At 41.6% G+C, this 16,346-nt stretch overlaps 1 protein-coding gene across 2 annotated transcripts in view; it reads left to right on the forward strand.

Annotated features, from left to right (window-relative positions):
- The window catches only part of LOC117505613 (receptor expression-enhancing protein 3-like), a 95,062-nt gene extending 80,631 nt beyond the window's left edge, over positions 1 to 14,431 (forward strand). For both annotated transcript variants that reach the window (XM_034165195.1, XM_034165196.1), the window contains exons 7-8: positions 8,004 to 8,136; positions 11,570 to 14,431. In XM_034165195.1, coding sequence (XP_034021086.1) covers positions 8,004 to 8,136; positions 11,570 to 11,588 — 152 coding nt within the window. In that variant the 3' untranslated portion in view covers positions 11,589 to 14,431. The remainder of the gene's footprint in view (positions 1 to 8,003; positions 8,137 to 11,569) is intronic.
- Positions 14,432 to 16,346: the final 1,915 nt, after the last annotated feature.

The raw sequence follows: 16,346 nt of genomic DNA on the forward strand, positions 1-16,346 counted from the left end.
AGGGACTTCCCTGAAAAAGACATTGCTTGGATGGCAGCATGTGTTGCTCCAAAACCTGGATGTACCTTTCAGCATTGATGGTGTCATCACAGATGTGCAAGTTGCCCATGTCATGGGCACTAACACATCCCCATACCATCACAGATGCTGGCTTTTGAACTTTGCGCTGGTAACAATCTGTATGGTCTTTTTCCTCTTTTGTCTGGAGGACATGACGTCCATGATTTTCAAAAACAATTTGAAACGTGGACTCATTAGACCACAGCACACTTTTCCACTTTGCGTCTGTCTGTTTCAAATGAGCCCAGGCCCAGAGAAGGCGGCGGCGTTTCTGGATGTTGTTGATGTATGGCTTTCACTTTGCATGGTAGAGTTTTATCTTGCACTTGTAGATGTAGTGATGAACTGTGTTAACAGACCATGGTTTTCTGAAGTGTTCCTGAGCCCATGCGGTAAGATCCTTTACACAATGATGTCGGTTTTTAATATAGTGCCCCGATAGGTATCGAAGGTCACAGGCATTCAGTGTTTGTTTTCGGCCTTGCTGCTTACATGTAGAAAGTTCTCCAGTTTCTCTGAATCTTCCGATTACATTATAGACTGTAGATGATGGAACCCTTAAATTCCTTGCAATTGAACGTTGAGAAACATTGTTCTTAAACTGTTAGATACTTTTTTCACGCAGTTGTTCACAAAGTGGTGATCCTCACCCCATCTTTGCTTGTGAACGGCTGAGCCTTTTGGGGATGCTCCTTTTATACACAGTCATGACACTCACCTGTTTCCAAACAGGTGTTCTTTGAGCATTCATCCACTTTCCCAGTCTTTTGTTGCCCCGTCCCAACTTTTTTGAAACGTGTTGCAGGCATCCGTTTCAAAATGAGCAAATATTTGCACAAAAACAAAAAAGTTTGTCAGTTTGAACTAGGGCTTCAGCTATCGAATATTTTTGGAATCGAGTATTCTATCGATTATTTTATTGATTAATCAAGTAATCGGATAAAAAAAGTACTCTCATATTTTGTAAACAATATCAGTAGTGGCAGGGCTCTCCCTAAGCAGTGGCACAATGTTGCTTTGCCTTCATGCAGATTTTTAAGTTTAGGGTGTTCCCTCTCTCTCTCTGTTTTCCCAGGTAATTATTCATTATTATTATCATTCATTTTTTTTTCACATTATTAAGAGTTTTGGAGCTTTGCCAAACCAATAAGCCCTGGTGCTCTGTGAAATCTTCAGTCTGCGGACAGGACATTCTTCTTTTTTTTTTCTTTTTGCACATTTCATTTGCACTTTTTATTGCTGCGATTTATTTAGTGTTTAGTGTATATTTCTACATGCCGTACAGAGCAACTCAAATCAAAAAGTCAAATTCCTTGTTTTCTGTGGATACTTGGCGAATAACAAAGCCTTTGAAAAAACGGCTGTGGAGTGCAACATTTCCACAACAGCTGCACTGATAAGTTAACTCTACAGCCTGTTGATTAAAAACTCTAATCAAATCTGAATATAGGCTTTTTTTTTTTTTTTGAATAGTTAAACATGATTCATTTAAAGTGTGCTTCCTTTCGCTTCATCTGCTGAGGTGGAGAGCAGCCAGTGCAGCAAACCACGTTTAAAAAAAAATATATATATATATATATATATAAACACACTGCTTCACTTTAAATGCATAATAAGTCTGTTTCAGACGATCAGCACAGACCCTTTCTCTTAAAAGGCTTTATTTTACTCAGCATGTGGCTTTGTAAACTTGTAGCATCGCCTGCTACATTGATAAGCCAGTTTCGAGTTTCTCAGTGCGCATGTGCGCAGAGCTCCTAACACTTCCGGTTCACAGGTCAATGAATATAAAAGGGAACTCATACTTCAAGTCACAGTGGTTGAAGGAAGAGTATTCATCCATCTCGATTCCCTTTACTGTCGACGTCCATCGGATTCTATGACATGTGACATGTTACCCTGTAACATGATAACTAAGCATGCCACATAGTGCAAACTATTCCTTTTTAAACCCTATTAACTCAACCAATAATTTGCATCACATTTTACAATATTTAGAGCAACTTTAACATCTGACCCCTGTACAAACTAATGCTGACCTTTGTTACCATTCTTGCTGTTTTTACCCCATAACTCCGTAACATTCAGTCATAGATAGTCCAAACTATACCTTTTTGGTATCGTTGTGATCAGACAAATAATGTGGTATAGCTTTCAATATGATTGAAACATTTTTAAATTTTGACCCCTGTGTAATTCTTCAATTGACCCCTACCTGGCCGCCCTACTGAAAATTCAAGTGGATACTAAGTTTTTTCAAAAGAGTAATGTTTAAGGAGTATTTGTGCCAACTTTTGTGCTTCTTTCCAGATTTGAAGGATTCCTCTGTAAATATTCTATTATCTGCTGCACTGTAAGTGAAAAGCTGATACATACAAAGAGACAAATAACCATGATATAATTAACAACGGTAAACATAAATATATGCAACAGTTTAAACAGTTTAGTTGTTCTAAGGAGAGTGTGAGAACTACAGAGTTTCACAACAAAAACCAGGTCTTGCACTGTAAAGTGTTCACAGCCTGATCGTTTTGCTGCTTTGTTTCTAAACACTGGGACTGACTCGTCACAGAATGGAGCCGACGTGGTTTCAAAGATGAAGAGGAGAAGGAGAAATGTTTACATACCGTCTTCTGTCCACACCGTGACTTCTTCGGCTCTTTAAGCAGTTATGTTGCTTCAAAACACTGTCTTCTTACCAGTGTGAACAGCGTCGCCAGTCTGTTTATATCATTGACCTGTGAACCGGAAGTGTTAGGAGCTCTATGCACTCTATGCGCACTGAGAAACTCAAAACTGGCTTATTAGCGCTTACATTAGTTACGGGCATGCTCTACGGTCTTCTTCTCGTTTTTTTTCTGGGAGCGTTACAGTGCCACCTACAGGCTTGGCATATGTACTACAGCTTTAAACGAAGCTTCGAGGCAAAGAATTTGCCTCAAACATTTTTTGTAATCAAATTACTCTATTAATCGTTTCAGCCCTAGTTTGAACATTAAATATCTTGTCTTTGTGGTGTATTCAATTGAATATAGGTTGAAGAGGATTTGCAAATCATTGTATTCTGTTTTTATTTACATTTTACACAACGTCCCGACTTCATTGGTATTGGGGTTGTATAAGATCCCGTCAAGGCAGTATTTCAGTAGAACTGTAGTGCCTGAAACTGTATGAGGCAGGTGAGAGGGTCAGTCACTCAAGGCAGCTGATGGAGGTGTCATCAACCTCACTACTGATCTCTGGACCAGCAGCCACAGTGCCCATGCATACCTCTGTATAACTGGGCACTGGTGTGAATGTACGGGGGGAATCATCAGTGCAGAGGAAAGCAGGGCTGCTAAATGTTGGTGTGCTGGACATCGAGCACACAGCAAACAACATTCTGTGATGCCTGAAAGAAAAGATGAGGAGAGTGGGAAGATTCTGTGAGACAGCCTGTTAGAGTGAAGTTTGTCGTGTCTGATAATGCAGCCAGCATGGTGAAAGCTTTAAGTGAATTTGGGCACATGCATTGCATGTCCCATATGCTTCACTTGGTGGTGATCAAGGCACTGGAGCAGGACAGGATTGTGACATCCCATCTGTCCAAAGCCAGGACTAAATCTGGCTATATTCATCGCTCAAGCAAAGCCAACAACAGACTACATGAGCTGCAAACACAGCTGAACCTCCCCCAGCACACTGTCATAACAGATGTAAAAACAAGGTGGAACTATACGTTCTACATGCTCCAGCGGCTGATGGAGCAGCACAGGGCTGTGCAGATTATGACACAGGAGTCTAACATGGGTAGAGCTCCACCAGTCATCTACCCAAATGAGTGGAGGTTGGCATCAGACATGCTCACTGTTCTGACTCCTTTTGAGGAGGTCACACAGGTGCTCTCAAAACACAGAAACTCCATCTCTGAGGTCATCCCCCTACTGCATAGCTTGTGCTCCATCATCAGGTCACTGCATTTGGGGGCTTTTGCAGCTGGTGAGGAATCTGAGGATGACTCTGATCATGTCATGGCTGGTGATGATGATCAGGATGCCACAGAGGGACAGGACCAGAATGGTGCAGCTGAGTCCAAAGGAAAAGTTAGGAGCAGCAGCAAGGAAACTCGCAGCCAATCTGAGCAAAGACTACAATGGTGTTTCGAATCCATCTTTGCAAACTCCACTCGCCACTCTCCTTGACCCCAGATATAAGGCCAGCTGTTTTCCAAACAGTGTTGCTGTGGATGCACTGAAGAGGACATTATTCCATAGGATGGAGCTCTGTGACCTTGTGACTGCACCTGCAAGGAACGCAGAAGAGACACCTGCCACCAGCAGCACTTCAGTCCTGTCCTTCTACTCTAGGACACATTTGCCATCAGGTGATGTGGAGACCTACCTGGCAGATAGGGACATCAGGCCAAGTTCTAAAATAATGAAGCCAAAGTGTGACATAACCATCAAAATTTTAAAAGTGGTCTTTTGTGAAGTGTTATCATTTTAAGTATGGTTATATATCAGGGTTTCAATATTTCCTTTGGGCTCGGTTCAGTCATTGCTAGAAATATCAGTGTATATATACTATAATGTGCTAGAGCATAACGCTTGCGACAGCAGTTGGAGGTATCTTCTTTAGTCTGCAGAAGCCTGAAACAAAGAAATTCTGTCCATTACAGGGATGTGAAAACTGTGGATCCACAGGATTCCATGGATTTCATCATGGGCGGGGGCGGGGGGTGTTAGTGTTGTACTCTTTAATCGTGATCGTTACTGAGTTTTTAAAATGCTTATCGCAAAGCGTTCTTTTTTTTACAACATCATGTAAGTTTTATAAGTCCACGGACACTGATCTGTGTGTTACAGATACAAATCAGTTTTCTCGGATCCACGGAGTTTCGAGGAGAATAAACGCCACTCAAACTCTGGCTGTTACGACAGTTGTTGTAAAGCGGGACTGGTTGGTTGTTGCAGTGACACTGTGTGGCTCCTGTGCGAAGCTTAGCTAAACGTAGCATGTGGACATCACACACTTTTAGAACTTTCAAGTTTTTAAAAGAAAAATTTTGCAGCATGTCTGTGTCATGGAGCGACATCAGACAGAGCGAAGATGGCGAAAGATGGTTTGAAAAAAGTGTGATAAGGACAAGAATCCATGGAATTGTTGCTGGCTTCATAAACATACCTGAAAGATAAACGGGAAAAGCGAACTGGAACCATGCATTCTCCCCCTCATTACAGATGCTGTTTTCAAGGAATGGAGTTGTAGAGGCATAGTATCAATTAAGGACTTGTATATTAATAAAAAATTTTGTTCATTTGAACAATTACAAGCCAAATACAATTACCAAAAAGCCATTTTTTTGGGTACTTACAGCTAAGGAATTATGTCAACAAAATATTCCAACATTCAACTCCCTCCCTCCTGAAAACGCTCTATTCAACATTCTACTGGGGCCCCCTGAGTCCAAGAGTTTAATTTCATTACTGATAAATTTCTGCCAGAGTAATTTTGTTTGCCCTACCATGTTAAACAAAAATGGGAAGAAGATCTCAATATTGGAATCAAGGATGATAATTGGAAAAAGGCGTTGAGGGAAATCCATCACTGCTGTATCAATTCTAGACTTCAGGTAATACAGTATAAAGTAGTTCACAGGTTACACTATTCAAAAGTTAAGTTGAATAAAATCTTCCCACAAACTTCTCCTCAATGTGACAGATGTAAGACCATGATGGCACATTGGCACACCAGTTTTGGCTTTGTCCAAAGATCCAAGGTTTCTGGTGCTCAATATTTAATTGGTACTCCTGTGCACTCCTGACCCCGAAACCGCTCTTCTCGGTTTCTCTGACACTCTCCAGTCATTGGGTCACAATGTGACATCAGTGGTCACCTATGGCATGGTGATAGCTAAAAGATGTATTTTAAAATTATGGAAATCTGACACACCGTCTCAGTTTGAATCTTGGCTCAGAGAATTAATAGGAGTGTTGCACATAGAAAGAATGAGATATGATGTATCAGGTTGTCCTGAAAAATTTTATAATGTATGGAAAACCAGTCTTGGAGCATTTAAAGATATAGCTAACCCCTACAACAAAGTTTTTTTTTTTGTTGTTGTTGTTGTCGTATGATATACCAGTGGACTCTTGTGTAATGTAATCCAGTACTCCATATAACAACATTATTTATTTATTTTATCTTTTTTTTTTTCTCTTTCTTTCTGTGAATCTTTTTGTTTCCGCATGTGTACCATGATCAGGGCTGCTCACATTTGAAGGGAGAAGGTACGAATGTAGAATATCTGTAGATATTTATAATATATTGTCTCTCTTGTTTTGATTTGGTGTATTCGTTTTGCTTTTGGGTGTCTGTGTGTATCTCAATATCTTTGTTTGGGTGGACACAAACATGATGTTTTTTCTAGGAAATGACATTTCTACCTTTACAAAATGTATTACTGTGTGTCAGTATGAAGCACAAACTGACAAAATACAGGTTATTTCTTTAACATTCAACTTTAAATGATTATGCTAAATATCAATGTCACACAAAATTGATGAAAAAAGTTCTATTTTTGGGCTAAATTTCATGCATATCTCTGGAACTTTGCGGAATTTTTCCATGAAATTTTCAGTACCTGTCAAGGAGACTACAGGCAACTCAGATAAATCTGGATGGTGCTAAATAAAATAATGGCTTGTTCATGACAAATGCAATGCAAATCAGCAGTTAGGCTTCATTATTTTTGAACTAAGCCATCAGCCTTACAGCTGACCCAGTGAAATACTGGTCAGGCAAGCTCCAGTGCTGGCCCAATTTGACATGCTTTGCACTGCAGCATTTCAGTTACTACTTACTTACTTACTACCTACTAGTGTCCAGTATGAGCGTGTTTTTTAGCAGGGCTGAAAATGTGGTCAGTCCACAATGAGCAAACCTAGACCATAGCCATGTGGAACACCTGGTTTTAATTAATGTAAATGAAGATCTGAAAAACAGCATAGGACTATTTGGTCAGTAGAACAACTTCTCTCTCTCTCTCTCGCTGTCTCTCTCTCTGTCTCTCTCTCTCTCTCTCTCGCACACACACACAACTTAATGAACATTGTTTAACTTTCTGTGGAAAAAATGCTAATGTTAGGTAGTAAAATAAATAATTGAAAAAAATCAGTTTGATCATAAAAACAAAAAGAAAGTTGTTGAGTATGACACCTCCTGTTCATGTATATTTAGTTCATAACTTGCTACTACATTGAATCTCAGTTCTGAGGCTGTTCTGTAAATATTTATTCATACATTTTAAGAATATTCATGTTCTGAGTTCATAAAAAATTTGTTCTGTAAATCTTTCTCTTACTTTTGTTATCAAAACATTGAATCTCAATTCTGAGGCTGTTCTGTTATTCATTCATACACTTGAGAATATCATGTTCTGAGTTCCCAATAAACTTGATCTGTAAATAGTTCTCTTACTTTCGTGATCAAAAACATTGATTTGAATCTCAATTCTGAGGCTGTTCTGTAAATAGTTTTCAAATAAACAATAAATATAGCAACTTTTGATCAATCCATATCAATTTCAGACTTAAAATAATGTAGATTTAAGCAAACCACGCCCACTTCCGGTTTAGGCCACACCCACTCCGAGTACAGATCATTTAGATGGTTGAACAGATACATATAGTGGTGTACTCGCTCATCCCTAGTTTTTAGGTTTTAATCTCGAGTCTGTTTCACCTGCTCCAAAGACTTGGTCTTTACTGACCCTTGACATTTATAGATAGTGTACACACCCTTTTCATTGAATGTTCAACAGTCTGTTCTTTTTGTGATGTATAAATTCTGATCCATGACTCATGACATCTTATTTCGTATGGCTTTTTAAAATCTGCCCCAGTGTGCTTCATCCTGGATTCTGAGCCACTGTGATTTTGTTTTCCCTGATTTGGTGTTTACAGAGTACTACTACGACCAGGATGAGAGAAGTGACGAGGAGGCGGAGCCGACATTTTCTGAAGACGAAGCTGTTAGTCAGAAAGGACTGAGGAGATCACAAAGTGTCAAATATCCCGAGCTAGAGTTCGGAAAGACGTGAGTACTCCTGTAAAAAGACAAATAACTGGAAATCAGGTGTTCATGAAACAAAAGTTCATTCTGAATTCTAAGTGAGGAATTGCTGTTTTCCCTCTAGAAGGGTGCTGTCTCACTAGGCTGAGGCCAGAGGAGAGATGAAGACAGAAATTTGTGACAAAGCACACAAATTAGCAACAAGTTTACTTTTTGAATCTGAACGAACTGTACATACAACACTTTTGTGCATGTCGCCCGAACGTGGGCCGAATGGTGCACAGGCCAACATCGAAAATAGAGCCAAAAATTGAGTAGCCCGCATAAGTAGTACGTGAGTGCAGCTTGAATGCCGCCAAGCACTCTCACGGGAAAAACCTTTTTTCTTATGTTCCCGCTCAACAAAGTTGGGGGCATTATGTTCTCACCCTGTCCGTCTGTAAACGCCCCATGTCTGATAACGAATTAATGTGTCAATGCACCACATAACAATGGTAAAGCCTCAATTTTGACAGAAAATCATTCACTGTAAATGTTAACAGCTTATTTATGAACTTAAAGGACATGTCACACCAAAATCATAACAATTAAGATTTATGTATGTAACTGTGGAAAAATCTAATACACACACACACACACACACACACACACAAACAGTAGTGTTCAGAATAATAGTAGTGCTATGTGACTAAAAAGATTAATCCAGGTTTTGAGTATATTTCTTATTGTTACATGGGAAACAAGGTACCAGTAGATTCAGTAGATTCTACAAATCCAACAAGACCAAGCATTCATGATATGCACACTCTTAAGGCTATGAAATTGGGCTATTAGTAAAAAAAAAAGTAGAAAAGGGGGGTGTTCACAATAATAGTAGTGTGGCATTCAGTCAGTGAGTTCGTCAATTTTGTGGAACAAACAGGTGTGAATCAGGTGTCCCCTATTTAAGGATGAAGCCAGCACCTGTTGAACATGCTTTTCTCTTTGAAAGCCTGAGGAAATGGGACGTTCAAGACATTGTTCAGAAGAACAGCGTAGTTTGATTAAAAGTTGATTGGAGAGGGGAAAACTTATACGCAGGTGCAAAAATTATAGGCTGTTCATCTACAATGATCTCCAATGCTTTAAAATGGACAAAAAAACAGATGCGTGGAAGAAAATGGAAAACAACCATCAAAATGGATAGAAAAATAACCAGAATGGCAAAGGCTCACCCATTGATCAGCTCCAGGATGATCAACGACAGTCTGGAGTTACCTGTAAGTGCTGTGGACAGTTAGAAGACGACTGTGTGAAGCTAATTTATTTGCAAGAATCCCCCGCAAAGTCCTTCTGTTAAATAAAAGACGTGATGAGAGATTATGGGGTGTTTCTGTCGGTGTAAGGACTTCCCATGGAGCGGGACGTCGTGCAGCGCTTCCAGGCGCTGTCGTTGGCCTGTTTCGAGTTGAAAACATCCTAATTTAAGGCTTAATTCACCCAGGATGTCGTGAGAGAACAGAGAAGATTCAGAAGAGGCCGGCATGAGGACTTTATGCGGACATTCCACTATTTAAGGACATTTTTAATGAAAGACGTGCGCGCAAATTCTGTGTGCGCCGCGACAGGAAAAACACCTCCGTGTTGAAAACCATTTGTAAATTCAGGCGGCTTTTGATGGCTTTCAACAAGTGAGTAACTGAGAAATTGTTTAACAGCTTGGGCATGTTCGAACTTACCCGTTAAGGTTTCCAAAGGAGGTGTTTTTCCTGTCGTGACCCCCCGCGGTCGGGTCCGGCCCGACATGCGACTCTGTCCGCACGTTCTTTCATTACAAAATGTCCATTAACAATGGAATGTCCGAATAAACTCCTGCCGAATTCTTCTGAAAGTTCTCTGTTCTCTGACGACTTACTGGGTCAACAGAGCCTGAAATGTGGAAGTTTTCAACTTGAAACGGCAAGACGCTGCCGCCTTGAAGCGCAGATCGCCGTCAGGCGCCGTAGGTCATCCTTAAAGCGACACTACCAGACCAAAATCTCTCATCAGCCGTTAAAATTTTTACCGAAAACCAGCTGAATTTATCGAATGGTGTCCACTCACTTGTGCGTTACAGCATTTGAAAAAATGTTTATCAAACAAAGCAGCAGTCTCTGAGCCATTCCTAAACAATGAAAAAATCGACGAGAGGGTGGGCGACTCCTCACTCAAAGACTGCCCACAGGCGAATGACATAACCGACAGACGTGAAAAAACTCTCGCATGCCCACGAGGGTTCAAGCATGTCTGATGTAATCACACGTGATTCAAATCCATATGGTTTTTGAAAAAAATAATAAGGTCGGATACTTTTCTAATAGACCTCGTAAAAGGACCATCCCCAAAAGGTTCAGCCATTCACAAGCAAAGATGGGGTGAGTTTCACCACTTTGTGAACAGCTGTGTGAAAAAATAGTCCAAGAGTTTAAGAACAATGTTTCTCATCATTTAATTGCAAGGAATTTAGGGATTCCTCATCTACAGCAGGGGTGGCCAAGTTCGATCCTCGAGAGCCACATTCCTGACACTCTTAGTTGTCTCCCTGCTCAACACACCTGAATCCAATGAAAGACTCATTAAAAGTCTGCTAACGAGTCTTTCATTGGATTCAGGTGTGTTGGAGCAGGGAGACAACTAAGAGTGTCAGGAATGTGGCTCTTGAGGACCGAACTTGGCCACCCCTGATCTACAGTCTATAATGTAATCGAAGATTCAGAGAATCTGGAGAACTTTCTACATGTAAGCGGCATTTGTACAGCCACTATTGTCCAACAAATGCAGAAGAGAATCAGACTATGTATAGCCCCAATTCCAAAGTTGGGATGTTGTGTGAATGTAAATAAAAACAGAACACAATGATTAGCAAATCCTCTTCATCCTATATTCAATTGAATACACCACAAAGACAAGATATTTAATGTTCAACTGATAAACTTTATTGTTTTGTGCAAATATTTGCTCATTTTGAAATGGATGCACTGCAACAATTCCAACTTGCTGTATTATCAGAGGCTGATCAACTTCTTATGAAGTATAAACAGCAAACAGACGAAGAAAAACAATGTTCTTTTTCCTTAAGCAATAATCTTTATAATGTGTAATAAAAAGAGGGAGTGTAATTTTTTTTGTGTGTGTTTGTTTGGAAGAAACTTATTTGGACTATGTAAACAACAAAGAGCACATTTTTCCTATTTGTGCAAAAATCAAACAAGAAGAAAATTAATGCAGAGTTTATATTTAGCAAATGTACTACAAAAGAGTTTTCAAACGTTTAATTGCAAGGCGTCCAAACATTTGGGTGAAATCAGTAATAGCTGGGTGGACTGTCTGGGCTGAGGACCAGTGGCCCAAGTCACATGGGGGCAACATGTTGTGAAGAACACACACCGCTGCTTTGATGGCCTTCAGGGTTATTTTGTGTCGTCTTTCCCCCCCACAGGCTCGTTATGGATCGCTGAAGCTTAAAAACAAGAAGAGGCCGGCGCTGAACTCCGTGAACTACGGGATGTGACCGCTGCTGGTCTCGGGCTCTGGCTACACCACCTGACCTTCCACTGAACTCTTTTATGATGCTTTTTTGACCAGCTTTCTGGTGGCAGAAGTATTTATTTCCTAATTTAACCAAAACTATTCCTGTTTTTTTAATGGCCACATAATATCCTGGTGTGTCTTTTTTTTTTTTTTTAACTGTTTGTTTGTGTAGAGGTTTTAAGTGTGACGTCTTTTGTGCCCCACCCCTGTGGGGACTTTTTGAAGCATTTGATTTGCTTGTGCTGCCTTTCAGGAACTTGTTCTTGTCGTGTCTCTGACTCTGGTGTCAGCAGAAACTATTTTGACTCTGTAGGACACATTTGTCCCAAACTGACAACATTCCACGTTAGCGTGGCATCATTCCAGCGGATTTAACGAGATCACTCTGTCTTCATTTCTGATTGTTTTCTAAATTGTTACTGCGTGACTGTTTTGGGATGGAGTTCTCCTGTATCTATAAACTGAGGTGTCCCTGCATCTTCGTTTGGCTCTCTGAGGAGATCTCGGTTCAGTGGCTTGGCAGGAGGTCACAGTCTGTGTGTGAGGTTTCCTGCTCAGACAGATTGTTTGAAGAGCAGACAAGCCTCAGTGGTGTTCGTAGGAAAGATGGCGTGCTTCGCTCTGTGGGAAGGACAAGCAGCTTGTGCGCTCTTTCTAGCCAGAAGGTTCAAGACCACTCATGCACCAGTTTCCAACCTGGGCCAAATCAGCAACTGGATCAATATCAGATCTACGGGGATGATCACAAGCCAAAGATTTTACTCAGAGTGAATGCTCTTGTCTGCACAGTCAGTCTGAGGTCCCACAGCGATCAGGCCCAGTGAGGACGGGAGCGTCCTGAGCCTTCCTATCATGTTTAAGATAACTTCATGTAAAACCATGGTGAAACACCATCTCCAATAGCTCTTACTGTTAGCTCCTCCTGTCGCTGTGCAATGCTAATGTTAGCTCCTCCCATCGCTGTGCAATGCTAATGTTAGTGCATCCTGTCTAGGGTGGGCACAGCTAACACAAAAAGGTTTGATAACTTTTCAGATAACGGATTATTAATTAACTTTTAGAACCTAAACCGATAAAAACCGCTAAAATTTAGCTTGCATTACAGCCAATGCTAACTTTTATTATTGACTCCAGTACACTGGCAGTCCGAATAGCCTTTCTATCATGTTGAAGATAATTTCATGTAAAAAACAAAAATGTGAAACACCATCTTCGCAGTCTTACTGTCAGCTCCTCCTGTCGCTGTGCAATGCTAATGTTAGCTCATCGTATTGCTATCTGATGTTAATGTTAGCACATCCTGTCTAGGGGTGGGCACAGCTAACCAGAAAGGTTTGATAATTGCTAATCCACTAACTGAAAAGTTAACTTTTAGAACACTAAACTGATAAACCGCTAAAAATTAGCTTGCATTACAACCACCCGCTAACTTTTATTATTGACTCCCAGCACACTGGCAGCTACGAACAAGCCAGTTTTGCGTATAAGCACCGGCGATGCTTCTGAGTAAAATGAAAGGCCATCACAACCCAATATGAACAATGAGTCAAAGCTTCTGTCTTTGTGTGCCCTGTCAACCGCTGTAAGGAAGACTCATTTACTTTGAACATAGAGCAGCACAGATGTGTGGCAGAAGACAAAAAAAAGCAAGGCAGTTTTATGGTTTGATTTATAAACAAAACTAATTCCAGACAGTTTATCTACATTTAATGTCAACTTTGTAATTTTTACAAGTGAAAATATCACTCATATTTTAGTTTTAAGTAATGCACTAATTCTGAAGGTTGGAGCATTAACACACACACATGCCAAAAGCATGATGGGAAAATGAGCCTCCTCTAACAGCAAGAAAACAAGAGGACTGAAAGTTAGCAGAACTAAATTTAGCAGAAGCTAATGGTCGCTAATGGTTTCGAAGTTAGCTGACAAGCTAATCCACTAACCAAAAAAGTTACCTTTTGCAAATTAGCGGTTAGCGGATTAGGGGAACTGTGCCCAGTAATAATCCTGTCGTCATGCGATGCTAAAGTTGGCTCATCCTATTGCCTTGCGATGCTAATGTTAGCTAGTCCTTTCGCCATGCGATGCTAATGTTAGCGCATCCTGTCGCTGTGCGATGCTAATGTTAGCTCATCCTGTCGCTATGCGATGCTCATGTTAGCTCATCCTGTCGCTGTGCAATGCTAATGTTAACATTAGCATCCACACCGATGCAATGTTAGTTCATTTAATTAAAAAAACTGCAGTGAGATGAAGTTCTGACTTGAATATTTTCCTTTGGCAGGAGATCCATGTCCGCTGAATTATTCATGAAAAGTACAATGACACTTTTTTTAAAACATTGTTGTTGAGGGATTTCTCTCATTCTTGTATTTTCAAAGAATGAATCATGTTTTATGACAGAAAATGTTTTTGTTTTAACCGCTGGATATTGTTTCCGAAATATTTTAGTTTCTTTTTAAATTAGTGTACTATTCAACATTTTACTGACTGGATGAGACTTAAATCTCTCAGACTGTCGAGTCCCTCAGACCTGGTCAGGGTTTGGGTTTTTTGGTCTGGTTTTTTTTTTTTTTTCTTCTTCTTCTTCCCGAACTCATGACAGATGAACATGTTCTGCTGTCGGGTGGTGAGGACAGGGACAGGAAGACCACATGGGTGAGCTCTGGATCCAGGGATTTTCTGTGACCTCAGACCTACTTATGTCCTGCGTTATTGGGAATATTATTTTTGTTCTACCTTGAGATTAAACTGAGTCTTTTTTGTGTAACCACCTGTTTGTTTTTCGTTGGTTTGTATTTTTCTGCATATTGTGCCTCCTGATTTGTGCATTTCTGCTGTTCGTCTCGTTTCATGACACACTGCCGTGGGAGGAAAATAAACGCTACCTTTACGTTTGGCTTGTTTTTTTTTTTTCTTCTCATCAGCCTTCAGGGTTTTGTTTTTTTTTGTGGGGTCTGCAGTTGGCCTCTGGTCCTGAAACAGTGAAACTGCCGCTGGCTGGTTTTGCTGCCACTGGTTCTGAAATGAGCGCTGGGCTCCACCGTGAGTTTTGGGAACTTTCGAGCTCTGTTTAGGAAACCTCAAACTTCTGTAACCCATGTGGTGTCAAGCTGTGGCGCGAGGCGACGGTGTCTGCAACGCCACAGGTTATAGGACACGTGCAAATGAATCTGTCACTGTTTCTGGTTCACACGCTGGTCTTAAGTCCGGTGTGGTGGTCTGCCATCGATTTCTATTCACTCACTAGATGGAGGACCCAGGGCGATCCGCTAATCACTGGCTGTTGCCAGAGCGCCGCCATCTTGGTTAGCATCTGACAACAGACATAAATAGAAATCAATGGACATGATCAATGGTTTTCCAGAGAGTTTCACATAAATCTGCAGTTTCTGTGCTATTACTGTACTGTTACATTATTCAAAGCCGTCCATATTTACACAGCCACTATTTGTCAAAACAAATGCAGCAGAGAATCAGACTATTTATATACAACCCCAATTCCAGTGAAGTTGGGATGTTGTGTGAAATGTAATCAAACACAATACAATGATTTGCAAATCCTCTCATCCTATATCAATTGAATACACCACAAAGACAAGATGTTTAATGTTCAAACTCCATCCATCCATTTTCTTCCGCTTATCCGGAAGTCGGGTCGCGGGGCAGCAGTCAAGTAAATCCGCCAGACCTTCGATACACACACCTCCCCCAGCTCCTCCGGGGGAACCCCAAGGCGTTCCCAAGCAGCGAGAGACGTAGTCCCTCCAGCGGTCCCTGGGTCTTACCGGGGCCTCCTCCCGATAGGACATCGACCGGAACACCTTTTCCAGAGAGGGTCCAGGGGGCATCTGGAAAAGATGCCCGAGCCACCTCAACTGGCTCCTTTTGACGTGGAGGAGCAGCGGCTCGACTCCGAGCTCCTCACCCTATCTCTAAGGGAGCGCCCCAGCCACCCAGTGGAGGAAAATCCTCGGCCGCTTGTACTCATGATCTCGTTCTTTCGGACATGAGCCAAATGTCATGACCATAGGTGAGGATCGGAACGTAGACGACGGGTAAATCGAGAGCTTTGCCCCCCTACTCAGCTCCTCTCTCACCACAACGGTCGATACAGCGACCGCATCACTGCAGATGCAGCACCAATCCGTCGCGATCTCACGCTCCATCCGTCCCCACTCGGTGAACAAGACCCTGAGATACTAAACTCCTCCACTTGAGGCAAGGACACTCCACCGACCTGAGAGGGCAAAGCACATTTTTTCCGGTCGAGACCATGGCCTCGTGATTTGGAGGTGCTGATTTTCATCCCGGACGCTCACACTCGGCTGCAAACCGCCCCCCAGTGCATGCTGAAGGTCCTGATTTGCGAAGCCCCAAATGGCACCACATCGTCTGCAAACAGCAGAGCCCCCCCACAGGGTGCCCGGGGACACGGTCAAATGCCTTGTCCAGATCCACAAAGCAATGTGGACTGGTTGGGCAAATCCCATGAACCCTTGAGCACCCCGATGGAGCATGTAGAGCTGGTCAGTGTGCTCGCGACCAGGACGAAAACCACACTGCTCCTCATGAATCTGAGGTTCGGACTATCGGTCGAATTCTCTCCAGTATCTGGAATAGACCTTACCGGGGAGGATGAGGAGTGTGATCTGTAGTTGGAACACACCCTCCGGTCCCCCTTC

This window comes from Thalassophryne amazonica, unplaced genomic scaffold, assembly GCF_902500255.1.
Source record: "Thalassophryne amazonica unplaced genomic scaffold, fThaAma1.1, whole genome shotgun sequence".
Taxonomy (NCBI): Eukaryota; Metazoa; Chordata; class Actinopteri; order Batrachoidiformes; family Batrachoididae; genus Thalassophryne; species Thalassophryne amazonica.